The sequence below is a fragment of the Pimephales promelas genome, chromosome 16, assembly GCF_988280905.1.
Source record: "Pimephales promelas chromosome 16, fPimPro1.hap1.1, whole genome shotgun sequence".
NCBI classification, from domain to species: domain Eukaryota; kingdom Metazoa; phylum Chordata; class Actinopteri; order Cypriniformes; family Leuciscidae; genus Pimephales; species Pimephales promelas.
The window spans coordinates 31,153,193-31,176,249 of record NC_142784.1 but is presented as its reverse complement, the minus strand read 5'-3'; the positions used below and the strand labels follow the sequence as shown (position 1 = coordinate 31,176,249).

Here is a 23,057-nt window from a genome sequence, read left to right as displayed (position 1 = left end):
GAGTTCTTATCACTGCCTTTATGGGAATATGTTGACAGTGAGATGTGTCATTTACAGGAAGAACAGGACTAAAGCGTTTTAACGTAAAAACAGAGGGGATTTCCATTCGCCGACTCCTGCCAAAACAATCTTTATGATGTTCTGGATAATCTCTCTTTGTCGCTCTCTTACCGATAATCTTCAGACAGCCATCTCCATGAAACTCTCCGATGTCTCCAGTGCAGAACCACCGCTGGCCTTTCTTATCCACGAAGAAGTCCTCACAGTTCTTGTTTTTGTTCTTGTAGTAGCCCATTGTTACGTTTGGCCCACCGACGAGAATCTCTCCTCGCGGGCAGGGCCGGTCTGTGCTGCGATAGCCACCTGGATACATACATACATGATGCATTATGATGACAAAAAAAGAGCGATTGTATAAACTGTATAAAGCGCAACAGAAGAATTCTTTCAAAATCTCCAGAGTGAGACTGAAGACAGACCTAACATGGGTTCAGAGGTTGTTTAGCCAAAAGTCAATGTTATTTTAGTCTCGTGTAGCCAAACGTTTGACAAATTGACAAAGTTTAGTCCACATTGCAGCTTACTTTGGCCAAGAACAGTCCACTTAGACAGGAAGAGACCATCTGGCTGACAAATAAAGGGACCAATCACAGTTTTTCTTGCCAATTTATGGGCGGTTTCCATGAACAGGTCTAGTTAAAACACTGAAAATCGTCAGAAAGTGTGTATCGACACTTCTGGTCTTCGGGGTCAATAAGACCCCACGTTGAAATGAATGGGAAATGTGAAAAAAATAAAATAAAATCCGCCATAAATCAGAACATTTTTACACAGAAATGAAGGCCTAGTACTAGAGCATAAATGCAATGTATCATAAAAAAATAATATTTCATATGCAAGCTAATGGTGTAGTTGAGGACTTGTATGGTATATGGATACAAAATACTTTATATCTTCAAAAACACAGCATTAATGAACAGATGAGAAGTAAACAATATATATATATATATATATATATATATATATGAAGAGTTCAGATGCAAAAGCCTCTAAATGCCATTTGAAATTTTCTTCTTTAATGATGATTTTTATCAAACTTGTATATTTAAGTTCAGAAATTTCATTACTGAACTTAAATATACAAGTTTGATAAAAATCATCATCATCAAAAATCATACAAGTTTGATTTTTATCAAACTTGTATATTTAAGTTCAGTAATTTCACTTAATTACTTAACTTAAATATACAAGTTTGATAAAAATCATCATTAAAGAAGAAAATTTCAAATGGCATTTAGAGGCTTTTGCATCTGAACTCTTCATATATATATATTATTTGTATGATTAAAAATGTATATTTTTTGTACAATTACTCAATCAATTGTTGGGTTCATATAGACAGCGAAGCCCCAAAGTGTAACAGGAAACGAAGACCATTTGAAGGTTAATATAAGTTTAAACTAATACTTTTTTATTGAAGGGCAATTAACGATTACACTTTATTTTAAGGTGTCAGTGTTACAGTGCTCATGTATGTACTTCGTGTATGGATTTACTATAGGGTTAAGATTAGGGTCTGCTTTAGGGTTAGATGCATGTAAAAACAATACATTGCAGTTTCTGAAAACAGAACATTCAGTAAGTATAATATACATGATAGTCTGCAGTCTGTTTTGTTTTGGCCGGTTGCAGTTTCTTTTCTTTCTTTTTTTTTTTTGTAGCCACTGCAAAGTCCAAACGAAGTCTTTTGCATTTTACAGCGAGTGAATCTCCAGTTGTTCCTGATGATTGTCGTTTGAACCTTTCTGGATCCGCCAACACAAACTGAATGTTTTTCAAAGAATTGAACATACTACTCTGACAAACTTTGGCAAATCCAGCTCCACCAATCAGAGAAGTCGCTTGGCTATCATGGAAATGGGTAACACAGTAATCTCCAAAGTGATACTGCAAGCAAGCGAAGACTGCCTATATACCGTTATCTAATGTTTTGTGAGGCCTTAGTGTTAAAGCATATAAGTGTAACCACCTAATCCCTATGACGAATGGCCTTTCATTCTTATAACTTTAATAATGCTGCCATTATAAAAGGTTTTGGCCTGTATTTTTATGTAATGAATTTGAACTGTTTATAGTAATTTAATGCATTGTCAAATAAAAACTTTTGGTTACTGTGTATCATTTACAGAACACAGCTGAGCTGATCGGTCCAGAAATAGCCGCTCGAAGTGTCTTCCTTACAAGGCCACAAAATGACCATAAATACTTTTTCCCACTTCCTTCTCTTTTGTTCTGCTGCTATATTGCTCATCATTCTCTCGAGGTAACAAACCACAAGACGTATCTCTTGATGGATAGGTAAACGTCCATGACAGTGTTTTTATAAGAGCAGATAAATGTGTGTGTGTATATCGCACTCACCCTCTATCCAGTCCTTAAGCTGAATTTCACAGCAAACCAATGGTGCACCAACTCGTCCTGTACTGTAATCCCAAACTACACAAACACACAGACAATAAGATCACATAAAACATCTACATTGGCTGTAAGGGCACAGTTATATAATTATTTCCATTGCAGAAAAAAATATGACTAAATGTGACTTCGATAAAAAAAAAAAAGACATATTTCAGGAGTCACCAGCTGCGTTGACTGTTCCACCATAGATTCCTCTTAGGAACACAACCATCAACCATTTAAGGCAACTGTCTTCCACAAATGTTCATGTTAACGTTTTTAAGGAACAGGATATAGAGTTAGAGACCTAGTTTCATTTGGCTGGACTTTTGTAAATATAATTTTCTCATTAATTCACAATTACGGTTATTTTGAGTATGCAGAATCTGTTTATGTATTAAAGAGATCATAACATGATTTGTTTGGACTCTGAGGTCCACTTATGATGTCAGTCATGTATGTAACCCATTTATTCAATAGACCATTTTCTATTGATTTGAACGGGTCAATATAGTTTTGCTCGTATTACTTATGTTGTAAAAATGTGAGCTTTATAGCAACGGTGTATGAGAGTATATTTTCCATCATATGACCCATTGAACTGTAACAATATTCATGTTTGTGTGTTTTTAACACTAGTTATATTTACATACGGTGAAGTTTGGGGTTGCTAAGGTTTTTTTCTCTTTTTTTTTTTTTTAAAGAAGTCTCTAACTAATCAAAGCTGCATTTATTTTTAATGGATTTTTAGTTTGTATTGCATTATTATCCTGTTTCCTTCTGTTGTCATGGTTACTCATTGATACACTGATTTCTCACACCTGATCCTTGTTTTGTTTATTAGTTTCCTTGGTATATAATGACTGTTCTTTGTCTGGTATTGTTTGTGTTAACTCTCGCATTTGCCTTCATTGTATCTTTGTTTTGTTTAGTACATTTAATTTAATTGTGCAGCAAATTAGATTGTCTGTGCCTCATCTGGTCTTCTTCCTGACCACCACCTGTGTGTCACTGTCAATTTTCAGAATACTACAGTCTTTAGTGTCACATGATCCTTCAAAATCATTCTAATATGATGATTTGCTGCTCAAGAAACACTTCTGATTATTATCAATGTTGAAAAAAGTGCTGCTTAATATTGTTGAAACTGGGATTTGTTCAAAAGAACAGTGTTTATTTGAAACGAAAAATTGTCTTTACTGATGCTTTTGATCAATTTAATGCATCCTTGCTGAATAAAAGTATGAATGTCCTTTTAAAAAAATGTCTTAATGACCCCAAACATTTAAAGGTAGTAGTGTAGGTTATGAAAATATGTACGTATTTGAAGTATAGTCATGAAATAACAGTGCCGACATTCGAGGTGTAAATCTCACGCTGGCTGATGGTCCCGGCGCCGCAGGTCTCTGTTAGGCCGTAGCCCTGACCCACAGGGCAGCAGAAGCAGATGTTCATGAACCGCTGGGTTGCCGCAGAGAGAGGTGCACCACCTGACAATAACACTCGTAAACGTCCACCTAACAACGCCCGAACCTTCCGGAAGACCAGCCTGGAGAGAGAAGAAAGATTTGGCTTTGATGGTATATAGTATATTGAGGACATGCGTGTAAGATGTGTCGAGTTTCTGTATGTGTGTGTGTGAGGGATGTCTGTGACTTCGAGAACTGGTTTTGGGAAGTTACTAAAATTAGTATAGATATTCAATGATAATTATTAAGAATCGAATGCACTATCGCAGATGTCTTCTTTCTATCGAGTAGCATTGAGAAGACTAGAAGATTTTTTTAGGATATTTCAATGAACCGGTTAAAAAAATTGACTCAGTATTCCAAGAATAGTGAAATAAATATTTAGTCAAATCAGTGTTTCTCAACTGGTGGGTCGCAACCCAAAAGTGGTTCTGAGTAGTGATAAGGTGATCGAGTACTCGTTCGTTACAGCGACGATCGATCTTAAAAATTATGATTTTAGTCAGATGACTTTAAAAAATATATTTATCTCTTTTTCTGATTGGTTATTGCGGCGTTTGGGGGTCCTGAAGTCTGTGTGTGTGTATCCTAAAAAAGTGGGTCATAGCTTGATGACAATGGGGAAATGTGGGTCTCATCATGGCGAAACTAGTTGAGAACCACTGAGCCAAATAATGACTGATTCAATTATATAAGTTACATGTTTTCAATTATAGTTTTATAACAATGTAAATATACGTGTTCAAGTTTCGAAAAACAAGCTTTACTGTAGTTTTACTACTCTAAACCATGAGCAGCTTGTAAAGAATGTTCTTCAACACTAGGGATGGCGTTCGTATGTGTGTATTAGGCTAGAGTATTCGTGTGTGTGTTTGATGTACTTGTCACACAGTGGAGTGCTGTATCCCATCGCAAGCTGCTCCATCTTATAGTTGTAGGCCAGTAGAAACAGAGTCCTCTGAAACGTGCTCATTTCCTCCACCTTTAGCATTACATTCTTGTAGATTCGATCCATAATCTCCTACACACATGGACAGAGAAAATATGTGCATATAAAAGCCACAGACATAACTGAGGACCTCACTGAAACATGAAAGGGATTTCTATCTCTCTCTCTGATATTACCTGAATGTCTTTGTTTCCGGACATTAATATATATATTTTTTTAAATGTTAATGCATATCACACTTGCAATGACCTGAATACACTTCTTTTATGACACTCACGTTTAATTTTCTGAATTAAAATTATATTTTTTTTGTGGGGCTTGAAATCCAAAATGTCTACTTTGTGTAACCCTCTCCCAGACATAATAAGAAATAAAAAAAATGTCTCAATATTTTAAAAAAGTAATAAAACTAAAAGAAAATGTAAACTAAAATCATTATATACAGAATAACATATTTCATATATATTCAATATAAAAGTTTAGATTTTTTATGCCAAATTATTATTGTTATTGTTATTATTATTACATTATAATACAACCAAGGGAAGTGGACATGGATTCTAATTGAGTTACTGCTGACATTTTCCCATTTCACATTGTGATATGGGAGGGTGGAGAAGCCCTTTCTGATTTTTTTCTTCAATGCTCCCTTATGATTCGGATGTTCTCCCACTGCTGAGAGAGCCGTGTCAGCCGCTGTGTTTATGGAAGTTTGCTGTGCTGTGTCGTTATCAGTCCACAGGGACCCTCATATCCAACCACACCAAGACAGTGTGTGTGTGTGTAAGTGAGTGTGCATTTACAATGTCCTCAGGCAAAGAAAATCTTGAAATTAAACATTATTAATTGTGTATCTACAGTGTGTGAGACACTACTTGTGAGTGTGTGTGTGTTTGTGTATGTGTATGTGCTTTCTCACGTTCTGTTTACAGCTGCGAATCATTCCGGACAATCACATTCGCTGACATTAAACCCCAAAAAGCCCAGAGAGAAACAGAGAGAAAGATTCAGCCTTACTGGTACTGCTGCCATTAGAGTGGGCTGCAGGACACTAATGTCTCCTTTGCTTCCCTTCTTGATCTTGGTTGACTATAAAGTGAAAACAACACAAAAAGAGAAACATCTCTGTAAGTTTAATTCATCTCAACCCAACTCCCACAGTGCAGCACATCTTTTCCATTACGTGATTCTGGTGTTTCAGCATTTTCTCCGATGACATTATTTGACATCAAAATGCTCCAATAATGCTTTTTTAAGGATATTACCTTTAGTGTAGGATGTTATATAGCTGTTTGTGAATCTAAAAGGATCAAAGTGCACAATAAATGGAGTTATTTTATCCTAAAAGAAAGGAATAATGTCAGTCTAAGGTCTTCATTGGCTGCTGTGAACAAATTCTACTTAAAAACACTGTATTTGTTGGGGATACTAAAAGAGTTGGGTTTGTGTTGTCGACAAAAGACGTTTCATTTTTCATTTTATTTCTGACACGGGCTGTAAGCAGACAACTACAACAGACTGGGGCGCCTGAAAGGCGGAAAAAGAGAAACTTGGTGATTGAACCGTTTTAGACACTGTGAGAAAATGCTCCAGTGTATATAATGAGAAAATTAAAGTGTTTTTTGACCTTGGATGCACAAACCAATTGTAGGAGATCTCAGAACAAAAATGAGTAGCCTTTAAAATAGCATTAAGGGGCTCTTTAAATGCTTGATTGTGACATCAGAGAGACAGAGAGCACTTTGATGAACTGACTAACATCATAGGCCAGTGTTTTGACTTTCAGAATGTACACAGTCAATAAGAGCAAAAGGTTATTACCTGGTCTGAGAGAGTTTGTGGAGAAGAGTAGCCGATTCTACAGCCGTGGGCAAAACACACCATCTCAGCGCTCAACTCTAACACATGAGCCAGTGGAAGGTAGCCAATGTATGTGTCATCCGCACTGCAAAAACAAAAACCTGTCTGTTTAATATAAAGATCAGGTTTTAAATTTAATTAAATTTTTTTTATATATCTAAAGATACAGTATCTAGTTAGTCAGACTGCTATTCTGTTAATCATCAGGCCTGTTCGACACATCTTGTATAAAAAAATAAAATAGAATAATAACAGAAAAGTGTTTTTTTTAATGATACTACAATGAACTTTTACTTGAACTTGATCATTATGAAATCTACACTACTGTTCACCTTTTATTAAGCAAAAATTAATTAAAATTGATCAAAAGTGACTTTAAATATATTTCTAATGTTTCAAATATTTCTGTTCGTTGAACTTTCTATTTATTATTATTATTTTTTTATATTTCACAAAATTATGAAGCAGTTTTCAACATTCATGATAATAACAAATATTTCTTGATCATCAAATCATCATCTTAAAATGATTTCTGAAGGATCGTGTGACACTGAAGACTGGATTAATGGCTTTTGAAAAAGGAGGACCACATTTACATCTAAATGTAAATTATTTTATATAGACATATCTTTTTCCAAACAATAAGAAAGTTGGTGACACTTTACAATAAGGTTTTATTAGTAAACTACTCAAGTTAACATCAATTAACAATGAACAATACTTCTGCAGCATTTATTAATCTTAGTTAATGTTAATTTTAACATTTAGTCACACATTATTAAAATCAAGTTGTATTTGTTAACATTAGGTAATGCACTAACATGAACAAACAATGAACAGCTGGATTTTTAACGAACATTAATGAAGATTAATAAATACTGTAACAAATGTATTGCTCATTGTTAGTTAATACATTATCTAATGTTAACAAATTTGTTAAGTGTAACCAGAAAGTTAATTCTTTTATTTTATTTAGCCTCATAAAAGTTTTGTTTTTTTGCTGAGTACTCAAGATGTGTTAAACAGATACACTGTAAGGCTATAAGATGTATGTGACATTTATAATATGCAGTGCATGGCACAGAAATCCACACAGACCCATAAATGTCACTGTTTTCTCTCTTTCTCACTCTCTGTTTATTCTATCCATAGGGAACGATTGGTTTTCTAGGAAACACTGATAAACATACAACATCCACAAACACATCAGTGAATGCACAATACTGCATGTGCACAGTTAATGCCAAGACATGACAGATCGCAGGATGTTAGCATGGATATGTTTCCAAACCCAAGGTTGGGAATCCTCTCTGCCATGCCAGTGATTCCGGCAATGATATTTCCGTGAGAGATCATGACTCCTTTTGGCACTCCAGTGGAGCCGCTGGTGTACATGATCACTGCCACATCAGCGGCACGCGGAGACTGTCTCTGCCTCGACGCTGTGGACACATCAGACAAAGTTAATACAAATGTTTAATTAGTTATTCTATTAATCACAAGCATTCCAATTAGAATGCATTATATCTGGCTTTAGAACAGAACAGAGCTTTGATCTCCTCAATGCTTATTAGTTGTGACATCATAGAGCAGAGCTTTAATCTCATAACTGTAAAATCACAGACGAGACCTTTGTACTCTTGAGTGTTTAATTATAACATCACAGAGCTTTGCCTTGTCTTGAGTGTGTAAATGTAAGAACATTATTTGACTAATTCCTTACTTTACCTGTCCAGCAAAATAAAATCAGTGTTTTATTCAGAATTCATTCCATTTTAACATATTATTATTACAGTTTCCACTAGAGCCAGACCGATATATCGGCCGATGTTAGGCATTTTCCAAACTATCGGTATCGGCAGTTATAATGGCCGATAAATGAATATTTCAAAAATAAAATAAAAACGGACGAAACACGCTTGAACCATGTCATGAGTGTTGGAGTTGTATAGTTTGTCCACCAGAGGGCACTTTACACCGTTCCTGTTGGCAACACTCGTTGAGTTGGGCACGATACATGCATTGCTTGAATAACAATTAAAAGAATATCCCCATCAGTTCTCTTAACTCAAATAATGTCCAGTTTTGTTGCTGTTAAATAAGCCGAGAGTGAAGCGGAGATAGCTAGTAATAGTTACGTTACGTTGTTACAGTGTAGTTGACTGACTGCCCTTTCAACTTTTGACAATGTGACTGAAGTATTTCTTTAATAGCGCGTGACAGTTATAGCAATGAGACGCATCATCTCTCCTTGGCCTGTTATATTGAAAATGTATGTTTTACAATTTGCAGTATGACGTAATCCATTGCTAAATTATGGCTCATTATAGACTAGCTAACCACAAAGCTAGCTAATGCCACTATCATCAGTCTGTTCTGTTGTGACAATAAAAGAAATTAAGCTTCTTTTTAAAACGCAATATCATATTATTTTAGTTAAAACTCATAAATAACTACAAATAACTAATGTTATGGAAAACTGTTCATGTTTTATTGCGCGTATCTCAAATAAATAAATAAATAAATAAATATCGGCCGATATATCGGAATATCGGATTTTAAAACCAAAAAATATTTGCATCAGCATCGGCCTTCAAAATCCTTTATCGGTCGGGCTCTAGTTTCCACACATGTTGACTCATGAATTTAAATGAGAGTTCAAGACAATTCAATATTTTAGATATGAGAATAACAAAAAACATGTACAGTATATTCACTACAGCAATTTCGATGACTCAATTTTCATGACATTTAACATGTTATTAAGTTTTCCAGGCCAGTTTTTATTCTGACTGTCTTTTTAAAGGAATTTGTTTTTGTTTGTTAATGACATGCCAGCTTCTATGGCTTTTGTGGTTAAAACAAACTTGAGTTATAATACATTTTAAATAAAGGATTCTTAAAGGATAAGCTTATCCAAAAATAAAAATGTGTTCAATCTCATGTCAATCAAGGAGATGTTTTTTTTTTTTAGTAATTTTAGTACTTACAACAATATTTTTATATCAATTAGTTTTTATCTAAAGTTTAAGCTTTTCACGTTTAAGTTTTTCATCAAATATTTATATTTTATTTCAGCTTTATTTCAATTAAACGACTAACAAAGTGATTTTTAATAGTTTTGGCAAATAAAAACTACACTGGTTTGAAACTACTATTATTTGGTGAAAAACACATACAGTAACACTGCATATGAGGGGAGGATAGGTTGTAAACTTTAATTTATAGTTGTTTGTATAAGTATATTGATAAAGACTACCAAAGTACAAATATAGTTGTATGTGTGAATGAATGAAATAAGACAAGAACAGGAAGTGGGGGTGAAATGTCAGTAGCAGAATAGAACATTTTAGCTTTGAAAATGAGAGTGCCATTTGAGCCGTTCCAAGATTTTAGAACCATAAATGTGGAACATGGGAATCGAGTGTGTACATTTGTGTGCCTGAGTGTGTTTTAAGGGGCCACTGTGATTTAGCATTAGCACGCTGACACAGAACAGAGCGAATGTCATGTAGAGCCGAAGGAGGAAGATCAGCTCAATGTCATGTGAAGTCTGTGGCAGTGTGAGAAAACATGACCCGACACACACACATACACACTCTCCAGTGTGTGACGATGACTACTACTACCAGCTGTTGAGGGCTTCACAGAGAACTATAATGGAGGAAGTAAACGGCAGAGCAAAAGAGTCAGGGACACCCTCGACCCTGGCCTTAATTTGACACAGATGGAGGATTTCTCATTCACATGACCTGAAGCGACCTCATACACACACACACACACACACAATAGTACCATTCTCAGGAAGGGCCCCAAGTCTCTTCACAGCCGCCATGCTGTGGACACTGATGCCTCGTGGGTATTCAGAGCCGCTGTTGAGCTTATCGTCAACTATGATGATGTGTCGTAATCTCGGGACCTCCAGCAAAATGTCCTTTGAGCCAAAATACAGACAAAAACATTAGTGCATGACATGTATTTAACTGCCATAACGTGATGTATTTCAGAACAAAATATATTGTAATATTCAGTAGGAGGGATATGATTTATCTATTGGGATTTGGTTGGGTCATGTAAAGTAGCCTGTGATATACCCATGCGGTCTTAGTTAAGTCCAAGGTGTCTAAGTTTGGCTAGTTAGCCCCTGCTGGAAGATGCTAACTACTTTATTCTTTGCCAGCAACATACTGGATTTAGTTACATTAGATGTTTTTTAAGTCATATTATATAATATGTTTGATTTGAGAAAAAACAGTTAGATTACTACATGAAACGCATTGTTAGTCAGGTTGTTGATTGCAGGAACTGCAGTCCAGAGTGTCCGATCACCTTGAGTTTGGTTTCCAGAAGGTCTTTGCTTGTGATGATGTGGGAAACTTCAGTTTCATTGAGTCCATGAGCAATAGCAGGACCTCCCAGAGTAGAGTAAAGCGTTACCACTGTAAAACACACATACACACACATGATGGGTCTTGTTTTTATAGGGAGTTTAAAGAGACATCATGATTTTATACTTTACAAACCATATATTATATCCACTATCCCTAAACCTAACCATCACAGAAAACTTTCTGCAATCAAAAAACATCATGTATTAGGATTTATAGGCTGTTTTCCTCATGGGGACAAAAAATGTTCCTGCGAGGACAAGGAATTTGGAGATTACCATCTTTGTGGGGACGTTTTGTGAACCCCACCTACTAGGGATGCACCGATGTGAAAATTTTGGCCTATACCGATAACCGATAATTCTTTATATTTGAAAGCCGATAACCGATATATCGGCTGATAAATTTAAATCCAAATTTTTATCTAATTTTGAGAGCCTGATTACAAAAACAAAAGTCTCACAATTAAATCCACGTCCTAAGCACACAATTATAACGATGTTCTCATTATAGTGTTGTATAGCCGATATGACAGATTTGAGCTGCACATGTTGTACCGAACCGTATTTTAATTTTTTGAAGAGATTTCAATCATATTTCAAGAAATTCAAAAACATAAACAGTTCAACAAGTGTCTCAGCTGAAGGGAATAATACATTATTTATCGGCTTTAATATATCGGCCACATTTTCTTACCAGGCCGATAATGATAACATTAAAAATGAAGATATATCGGCCGATACCGATATGCTGGCCGATATATCGTGCATCCCTACCACCTACCCAACGCACACATCCACACCCACAGTCTCTCTACAGAGAGACAGCATTTATTTGAAATCTTTTATAACATTATCTTTTATAACTTTCTATATTAATTAAAAAAAAATTCTCACTGTCTCCCAAACATTTGGATAGCAATATATATCCATAATAACATTCAATTGTATATATAAAACACACACACACTGTACAAACTTTCCCCTTAAGTTTGCGCATGCAGTTGTGTAACTGTGTCACTTGTCAGTAGCAGCAGCACGCATGGCTGTGAAAAGTTCAGGATGAGGGCAAACAAGCACAAGCCTGAACACACACGCACAAACACACAGAGTTAACAAAGCTAATCATGCACATATTAATAAATATAAATATATGCACATTTTTGCACATGACAAACATATATGAAACAGTCCATGTGCCTTTATTTTTGAGCTCATCCACAGACATAAACACAAACTGACAAAAGCACACTGAGGACATAGGGGTTCCGTGACATCATCAGTCTGCGTCACTGCCCGAGGGCGCGACACTTCAGCCGTGAGACACAAACAGAAAAGAGATCACCACGGAAACATCAACAGGCACACACATGCAAATAAGCTTAAATGAGTAAGAGCACACACACACACACACACACACACACACACACACACACACACACACACACACACACACACACACACACACACAATTATCTAACATAAACACATGAAACAATTCATGTTTGCAAAATATGAACACACAGCTTCTCTCTCAGTCTCACACACACTTTTGTCACATGATGTCACACACACACATACACACACGTAGGCCGGATGACAACAAGTACGTGAGCATCTGATGTTGACAGGAACACCAGGGTACAGAAGTCAGCCAAATAGACATAGAAGACTCTCTCTCTCTCTGTGTGTGTGTGTGTGTGTGTGTGTGTGTGTGTGTGTGTGAGACATTATGTGACAGACACAAAGGGGTGAATCTCATGATAACATGTTTATGAACAATAAACAAAAAACAATAAAATAAACAAATAATATATACATTTATATTAGTTTATAAATTATTTATATTATATACACACACACATACATCATTTACTGCATTATATATATATATATATATATATATATATATATATATACATACATATATATAATCTGTGTGATATAATATGCATTATATTATGTATACATACACATTTAATGTATTTTATTTATATATATATATATATTTTTCACACACACAGTGTGAGAGAGAGAGTGAGTGTATGTTTGAGTGAGTCCTTGTGGGGACATCCTTATTTTTGTGTTTGTGTGTGAGTGTGTGTTTAGGGATGACCCCAGACCTGAGAAAAATCACGTCGCCATCAGACACTTTAGAGGAAAATGAGAGGAAAAAAAGGAAGGCAAGGAAAAGAGAAAGGAGGAGGAGGAGGAGGAGGGTGAGTTTATATAACAGAAGTGCAATGAGGACAATCTGACCTCCATACAAAACACACACACACACACAAACCTCTGTATTTGCCCCATGTGTGTCAAACACAAATATGAAACAAATGTGGCTGGCTGGTCGAGATGTACATGTTAACATGAACAACAGTGTCACATTGTGTGCCTATATACCATGTTGTGTTTTCTATGATGCATTGACTAAAGCTTATAAATTCTGTTATTTCTGTAGAAAATGCCAGCTTTGACAATGTCAGGGCACTATGGGAAGTTGCTTGGGTGTTTCTATGCAGATTTGCAATTTTCTAAAAGATTTGAAGCATGTTGCAATGAGTTTGCACGATCTAAAGTATGTGCTTAAAAAAAACAAACATTTTTAATCCTCAAAGAATCCTATAAAAACTCAAGAAACATAAACTAAAAAGCGGTTCTTGATAAGAAGGCTCTTTGCTGAACCCAAGAGGTGTTTTTTGCTTTATACGTGTTCGTGTGACTCACATGGGAAGTTGTACATGAAACAGGCTTGTGCCGCTATGATCCACTCCTCTCTGGTCTCGCAGATGATGGCAATGTTTTTCAGAGGTTTCTGTCCTAGAGAAGCCAAACCGCTCCCGAACGCTCTCACTTCTTTATACACCTGGTCATACGACATCCAGCGATACTCTCCCAAAATCACCTGCAGAGAAACAGAGAGTTTGAAAGGGTTATTAGTCCACTGGTCACCTGTTCAGTCCTTCAACTGGTTTCCCCCTGCCACTTTGACAGATCAACAGCTCCTCCTATTGGTTCATTTTATAGTCACAGTTTATACATACGTCAGCATTTCAGAAGCATTTTGTTTAATCTTTCTCCAAACGTTTGGTTACAATGTTAGCCATGGGTTTTTAAAGTCATAACATCACTTGTGTCCCACATTATGCACTTTACATGCACTGTGTAGTGTATGAACTTCATAAGGTTATTTTGGTTCATAATCAGAGTTTGAACGCTCCTCCCTCTCTGCTACATAACTAAAACTGTGACAGTTCAGAGCATGAAGTGTCCAACATTCATCCGGGAATTTAAAGAGCACTTTTTCCATGTGGAATTTCCAGTGTGAACATTGGGGTCAGAACTTTTTGACTATTTTTCAAATAAAAGATTTCCTGTATCATACATCGATGAACTTTTGCTTAAAAACAATGAAAAAGTCCCTAATTCCTCTATTTTAAAAAAAGGTAACCCTAGATTAAAAATGGGAACAACAATATAACAAACATTACTGTTTATATTATAGTACTGCTTAAACGAATATCAAAAAGTATCAAGTTGAGTTGTTTGCTTATAAAGCTCCCTCTCTCATTTATGTATACCAAGATTTGGATTGTTCTAGAAAAAAACAGTTCTAGAAAGTTCCAGAAAATTCTCAACAGTTCTCAAACTCCAGAAAGTTCTAAACAGTTCTAGAAAGTAACATTTGTTGTCTGCTTGTTCCTATTTATTATAATTTTTTTTTATCTGGGGTGACTTTTTTTTAACTTAGAGGGATAAGGGTGTTTTTCATTGATGCAAGCAAAAGTTCATCGATTTATGATACAGGAAATATTTTATTTGAAAAATTAGTCAAAAAGCTATAACAGTGAACACACTACTCACTCTATTTATACTACAAAAAGGCACATCATAGCGAATGGGGACGCACCTACAGTTGTACATTTTAAACCCTCTGTCTGACCTTTACAATTAAAGATTATGGGTAATGTTGCTTAATAAAAAAAAGTTCAAACTCTTCAAAATAGCAAGAAGAATCTGTTTTCTGATATGATCAAGGCTAATGTACTATGTAGACATACTTTAACTTTTACAATCACAAAGTATTATTATTATTGAGAACAGTATAATAATTATTTTTTCTCTCCTGTATTGTGCTGCTATATAATACCCATGCCTCTTTAAGCATTTAAATGTAAAGTTTGTCATGATTTTTTGTGCACAAGACAAATTAACTTGAAAAATCCTTCCACAGTCTATTACACAGTATATTTCAACATTTATATATATATATATATATATATATATATATATATATATATGAAGAGTTCAGATGCAAAAGCCTCTAAATGCCATTTGAAATTTTCTTCTAAAATGACCATTTTTATCAAGCTTGTATATTTAAGTTCAGTAATTTCACTTAAATGACAATTAATAGGTAATCTTCATTGCCATTTAAGTGAATTTACTGAACTTAAATATACAAGCTTGATAAAAATGATCATTTTAGAAGAAAATTTTAAATGGCACTTAGAGGCTTTTGCATCTGAACTCTTCATATATATATATATATATATATATACAAATATACATATATACACACACATCGATGCCTGTGTTCTGTATTCAGAAACTTTGTAAGTAATTATTTTTACATCCAAAGAATTTCCAGTCATTTACATAATAATAATAATAATATTGAAGATACAGATATAAAAGCAGCCTGATAAAAAAAAAAAATAGGATGGAAAATGGTCCCTTCAGGAGAAAAATAAAACGCAACAAAAGTGCATCAGGTCTCAGGTTTGTGTTTTTGGATGTTCAAACCAGAATAGTGTACAAATAGAGAGCACTATTTTAAACAATGTTAGAACAAAAGCAAAACACACCAAGCAGAAAGAAACACCCGGCAGCAGTTGTGTGGGATGCTTAATCAAGCCCTTCATCTTGCACAACAGCAGCACATGTTTTGCAGCTTTAGTTAAGCAACAGCAGCAACACAGGAGAATAATTACTATATGAGCTGCTCCAGCGCTGGACAATAGGATTACCATCAGCACTGAGAGATCATTCACATGCTGCAGGTCAGATTGTTACAGGCTGGTTGACTTAAAGGGGTCATGACATGGAAAACAAGATTTTCTCTGTGCTTTTGAAAACAGAGTTTAATGTATTATGTAGACACTAGACACACACACCCACGCAACACAAAACAAACCTCCCTTATTGGTCCACTCCAATCAGACCATTTATAAAGTTATCAAAACATGTGATTCAGAAATCATCACATTTATGACATCAGCTTATTAACTTTGGGCCTGATTTTTGAATATATGTTTATTAGATTTATCCAATATTTTAATACACACTATCAGTCAAAACGTTTACATCGATAGCCTGGCATTATAATTTATTTGCTTTTGGTGTACTGTGGAGTGGGTCAGACTGCTTTTAATGGCAGGCTAGCAGTTATCGTTGACTCGCGCTTGCCTAACACTGGTGAACTATGCAACTGGAAGGACTGGATGACATTTTTTTGAAAACTGTCTCTTCTGATTAATAACACCCAGGCTATCTTGGAAATGAGGCCCGATGTCCAAAATCCTAACCCACCCCTTTAAAACAACTGTTTTCTATGTGAATATAATTTTAAATTTAATTTCTTAAATTAATGCTTTTATTCAGCAAGGATGCATTAAATTGATCAAAAGTGACAGTAAAGACATTTGCAGTGTTAAAAAAAAGATTTAAATAATATAAATGCTGTTCTTGTCTTGAACTTTCTGTTCATCAAAGAATTCTGAGGGAAAAATTGCAACAATATTAAGCAGCAAAAAATGTTTTCAACATTAATAATAAAAAAAAAAAACCCAAACATTATTTTTAATTGAGCCCCAATAATAACTGAGCATCAAATCATCATTTTAGAATGATTTCTGAAGGATCATGTGACACTGACTGAAGCCTGGAGTAATAATGCTGCAAATTCAGCTTTGATCACAGGAATAAATTACATTTTAAAATATATTCACATAAAAAAACAGTTGTCTTAAATTGTAATAATACTCCACTGTTTTTACTGCATTTTTGATCAAATAAATGCAGCCTTGATGAGCAGAAGAGACTTCTTTCAAAAAACATTAAAAAAAAGAAGTAATATATACAATTATTTCAAACTTTTGGCCAGTAGTGTAGGCTTACTAACGTAGCATATAACCAGCAGCATATATTTAATTTTGTGTCTAATTCAATACTTTTAAATAATTTTTCTTAATGTATTGTTTTCAGTGGGTTTTTTGTCCATATTTTCAATGATTAATCCATTGGTGGATGACTAGTCAACCATCTCTAAGGCAAGAAACATTCATAAAAACTAAACTATGACCAAAAAAATGTTGCTCTGCTCCTTCAACACATCCAAGAGTTTTGAAAGACAGAAGCATAGCATGGACTTTCAGACGATACACACCTTCTTGAAGACTCTTCCATCCTCCTGACGTTCGTCTTCCTCGCTCAGCAACTCTCTGGTGCCCAGGCAGTCGAGGTTAGGATGGCGGCTTGCGGTTGATTCAAACACCCGATCGAGTGTGTTCACCCCGGGCTGTAGGCACGTTGCCAGCGCCGTCAGCGCTCTCACATCCCGGTACGGTCCCGACGGGTGTGCGCTCAGGGAACGGCCTTTCACCCTCCGCGAACACTCGGAGAACGATTGCGATTCGGACGACCTCAGCAACAGGTACGGCAGGTAAGAGATGAGAGAATAAAGCCAAACCACCAATCTGAATATGACGACCACTACTGGACTCACATCCTGCTTCAGCCTCATACTGACAGAATGAAATAGAAAGTTATGATGTCACGTCCTCCTCTTCTTTTCTTCTCCTCTGCGATGTGTTTGTTTCTAAACATAAAAAACAAGCAGTCAATCTTCCATGCTGTTAAACACACACTAACACCAAACAGCATCAGAACATTCAAATGATCATAAACCAAAAACCAAAAGATCATGCGCGATTACTTGTTAGATGGAAATTTCACAATTTCGACCCATTTGACCCCATCCATGAGAGGAGAGGCAGATTTGGTAAATATAGAGGTGTGTAACGTCTAACAACAGCCCAGATTTCTGCACAAATCCAAAAGTGGGTGAAAGGCGACATTAAAACTAAGCGTATTCATGAGTTTTTGAGAGCGTGGGTCAGGGTTATTTTTGTAAACTAAAACCGTAAAACCAAATATTTGGACACAAAAGAGGATATTCTGAAGAATTTTGGTAACCAAACAGTGGACAGACCCTATTGAGTTCCATATTAGGAAAAAAATATTATGGAAGTCAATGGGGTCCATCAACTGTCTGGTTACCAAAATACTTTTAATTTTATGTTTAACGGAAGAAAGAAACTCATACAGGTTTGGAACAACTTGAGGGTGAGCAAATGATGACAATTTTCTTTTTTTGAGTGAACAATCCCTTTAAAGCGACTTTGACTATACTCATGGTGTCATTTTTTTGCATTTAACATAAAAGGTGATAAAGAGTATATTATAAAAATGGAACTGTTGTCCTAGGACATTTTAAAGTGGAAAAAACCCAACTTGTATGCTTAATTCAAAGTCTTCTAAGGGCACATGAGCTTTGACTCAAATTTAAGTCATTCTAGCACTTTCCGTCAGAGATGACCAAGCTGCACTGTGATCAATCACGTGACACACAAGAACCAATGCGATTTGCCTTTAATGGCACTTTGTGCAATGTTTGTTTAAGCATGAATGAGAATTGTGAGGGGGAGATGATAAGTGAATAACGACTTAATTTCATGAGTGAATAATGATAAAATATTATTTATTTATTTATGTTTGGGGGGGTTGTTTATTCCTTTAAAATGAAAGATTGTCATTAATTAAATAAATCAATTGTTAGAATTCAGTAAGCTATTTTCACTATAGGTAAATAACAGGAATAATACCAAAATGCTTATGATCAAATAATTTGTGCTACAAACCAGTGTATGATTACAATAATGAATTAAAATAATATAACAAGAAACAGTTTGCAATATCAAGCAGCATAACGGACAGCTTTTTGATTTTGTAAAATAACTGGAGCTAGCCTCGACACAATCATGATACAACGGCATAAAATTAAAATAATTTAGAAATATTTTTTAAAAACAAAACAAATAAAAATGACAAAAACACATAATAAAATAACTCAAATTAAACAAAAAAAAAACCCTGAAAATATAAAAATAGGATTTTATATATATATATATATATATATATATATATATTATCAGATAGGAATATATTGAGTAGTGAATATGTATGACATGTAGTGGATGGTTGGAGAAGTGGGGGGTTTTGTCACTGATTGAAGCTGTCCGTGGTCCTGGACCCACCCAGTTCCCAAAATTAAATCCTGTATTAATAATAATAAGATGTCTGTTTGTCAATTAATAAAGAGGGACAAGGTGGATCATCTACCCAGGGCTGAAGAGCATAATCTGACATTGCAACATTAGCCTAATAACACAAGGGAATACATCGGATGGCTATTTTTGCCCATATTGTCACATCACAAGCAGCCTCCCATGATTGCATACAATCATTGAACACAAATACAAATAGCCTACACTCTTAATAAGGAATGGTTCAATGGGGTTCTATTTAGAGATATAGGGTAATGACTCAATTTTGAAGAACCCTTTATGCCAAAAAGGTTCTATATAAGGAGAAATGTTTTAAAGAAGAACTTCATAGTACTTTCATGTTTAACAGATTACTTATTTTTTTCTCTCTAATGAAGTGTTTACGAGTTGTTTAATTCATATAATTTAATTTAAATGAAGATTTAATTCAAACTAAATTAAGTATCTAATTAAAATCCATAAAATGATCATATGAAGCGCCTGACTGAACCCTTCGAGGCCCCTATTCACATCAAGGACCATAACAAGAACGATAAAAATAACCGAACAGCAGAGTCCACACCACAACTACAGTGATAACGCCATATGCAAATTATATCGTTGGAATCACTTTTTGAACAATTTTTTTCCAGCTGAACAACACAAATGTTGAAAGCGAATCAAAATCTATCCAACTTTAAAGAGCTTGAGCATTTAAAACAGATGACAAAATTAAAGTGTGCATAGAATAGACAGAACGATATAATGTGCTTGTGTGGAAAATAACAGTTATAGTTCTTGGTGTGAAAGGGGTTAAATTAATATTCTTTATAGAACAGCATTTAGTTCTCACTGCTGTGAGTGATTATATTATATTACATGGGTGACATTTTGCGACACATTCTACAAAGTCAGAAAAAGAAGCAATAAGATTCAACATATAGGCTATGATCATAAATGGTGTCAAGCAGAGGAAACTAAACGAATACAGATTACAGAACCAATATGAGTCTCACAGTCAAATAATCCCCAGTGCTTGCATATATGCACAGCAGATCAAATATCCAGGAATATTTCACAGGTGCTGTATTCATGCACACAACGCCCACTGAGCAAGATCTAGGGAAGCTATTCCTGCAGATATCATTTATTATTCACACTCACTCATCAGTGTCTGGAAGGGGAAGGCCTCAAATATCCCTTTCATACATTCTCAAGGATCTCATGAATAACTCAATGAATGTCAGCAAATGCATGACAGTCTAAGATCATCCGCTGCTGGCCAAGTATCCAGAGAATAAAGCTTTAAAATTAAGTTTTTTTTATTTATTTATTTAGATCTTATAATTTGTTTTCTTCCTGTGAGATGCACAATGAAAGTCGATTGTGATATTATATTCAATTTTAATACTACATTTAAGCTCCTAAGGTAGAAAAAGCACCATTAAAAGTTGTGTGTACTATTGTTTTGTACACTGTACTACTTGTACAATAATATAGCTTTGTGAGAGAAACACTATAAACTAAGCTATTAATCAATCCTAAATCTCCAATCTTATTTAAGTTCAATTTTAAAAAAAAATGTGTCTTTTTGTCATGAACAATGTTATGCAACATTATTTATGAGCTTTTCCCTTCAGTTTTCTGGTGTTTTTAAGAGTTTGTCTATCCACTTTTCTTGTTTCGGTTGGGTTGTTTTAACCCAACTTCGGGTAACATATGGACAAACCCAAATGTAATTAAAAAAAAAATGTAACCCAATGGCTGGGTTTGTCCATATTTTGTCCATATATTTTATGAGTCTTAAAAAAATATGGCATTGGTTTGGGATGAATTAAAAGTGTTATTTTTGGGTAAACCGTTCCTTGATGTCCTTGACACATTTTTAGCCTCTCCTCCTTTTTTTCTTCATCATTAATTTTTCTGTACATCGCCCCACACTTGAGTCACAGCTGTCTTACGGTGTAAATAAAGCGAGAGTTACTGTATTCAAGCTCAAATCTGAATGCTCTTAACCAGCAAATCTAATGCAGCATGTAAGAGCATTGCACAACAACATGAGCTGAATATTGTGGGTCTGAAACACAGTGTTCTGTATTTATGATGAAAATGGTTTTGTGTGATAAATCTGAAATCGCTGCTATTCATTATGTGAAGAGAGGCGAGATTTACTTCCTCTTTCCAATGAAAGGATCATTGTTTGGTACCACCAACACTCATACAGGATTGAAGAAGAGGTTGAGTGAGAGAAACAGAGGGAGAGCGAGTTGCCATTGTGTCATGTTGTGTCAAGAAACACAAAGAATGTGTTTGCTTTACTGTGCATCATTGTGCCCTGTATGAGCATCTGTGGCCATCATCTGTGTGTGTTTTCTGAAGTCAGTGTCTGGTTAAAGCATTTTATTTTGCATAAATTAAAAAGCACTTATGACATTACTTTCATGACAATAAAGCATGTTTCACCCAAATCCTGTCAAGAGCACAATTGTTTTTTTTAATAAAATGTTTGCATTGCATTAACTCATTCAATTTCAATGAACATTTTGATGAGCGTTTTGTTGGAATGGTGCAAGTGGTAGTGGCATTCAAATAATGTCTCAATTCAAATCTAGTGGACCATTCTTTATGCAAAATATATTGATTTCGATTTAGGGTTAAGATGTGAGAAATGTTACGATCGGTTTCATGTCATTCGCTCAATAGAACAGATTTATCTGCCAATAATTGGTATTGGACAATAAAAGCAAGTGTTTTCACTTTCGGCTGTCAATCAAAAGGGGTCGGAAAAAATCACTAGGCCTACAGCTCAGACTGTGTGTGAAGAAAATCTCTCTTGGGTTGAATATAGGGCAAGATAACGTAACAATAACAAAAAAAGCGTCATAAAATAGTTTAAAAAGCAGCATCCCCATTTATGCCCAAATTGTGTCCAGGGCATCGGTCGGTTCCAATGTTCGGCGCAGATTATCTGGTAATGTGAGCAGATCAAATCTTAAACTCCCGATCTGCTCGCGGACACATCGGGCCGGCCCTGACAATATCAAACATGTTTGATATGATTTTAAATCAGAATGATTAACTATTATTACGCCACTGAGAGACAAGTCTACAAGGAGACGGAAGTGACTGAACTTTTTGAAATGGCGATAGTGAAAAAAACAAGCAGCAGCAATTTTTTTTTCTCTTTTGACCATCTGTAAAACACCTTGGATCAACAAATGTAGAGTTTATGTTGTGCTCTATAAATAAACTGACTTGGCTTGACTTGACAGTACGGCTCCAGCGGACAACAGAGATGGAGGAACGCCTGGTGGAAGTGTGGCAACAACACAACCTATATAATGCTGATAGAGCTGCATACAAACATTTCAGTTTTCCATTGAATGTATTACATCTGAAAATAAATGGCAGTTAAATATAATAGTTTGTGCTATTTTATAGTATACCAAATGATGGGGTTCCCTGTACTTTGCTGCATTATTTGGGAGATATTTCAAACTATCAGTATCAGATATTACTCTGAATAATCATAATAGGTAGAGTAGCCTAAT

At 35.2% G+C, this 23,057-nt stretch overlaps 1 protein-coding gene across 2 annotated transcripts in view; it reads right to left on the bottom strand.

The window, feature by feature from the left end:
* The window catches only part of acsl3a (acyl-CoA synthetase long chain family member 3a), a 30,918-nt gene that overhangs the window by 6,581 nt on the left and 1,280 nt on the right, over positions 1–23,057 (bottom strand). For both annotated transcript variants that reach the window (XM_089121528.1, XM_089121529.1), the window contains exons 2-12: positions 17,568–17,999; positions 13,847–14,024; positions 11,065–11,174; positions 10,531–10,669; positions 8,027–8,177; positions 6,697–6,820; positions 5,893–5,964; positions 4,808–4,947; positions 3,834–4,006; positions 2,422–2,496; positions 172–363 (exon numbers count right to left, since the gene is read on the bottom strand). In XM_089121528.1, coding sequence (XP_088977654.1) covers positions 172–363; positions 2,422–2,496; positions 3,834–4,006; positions 4,808–4,947; positions 5,893–5,964; positions 6,697–6,820; positions 8,027–8,177; positions 10,531–10,669; positions 11,065–11,174; positions 13,847–14,024; positions 17,568–17,924 — 1,711 coding nt within the window. In that variant the 5' untranslated portion in view covers positions 17,925–17,999. The remainder of the gene's footprint in view (positions 1–171; positions 364–2,421; positions 2,497–3,833; positions 4,007–4,807; positions 4,948–5,892; positions 5,965–6,696; positions 6,821–8,026; positions 8,178–10,530; positions 10,670–11,064; positions 11,175–13,846; positions 14,025–17,567; positions 18,000–23,057) is intronic.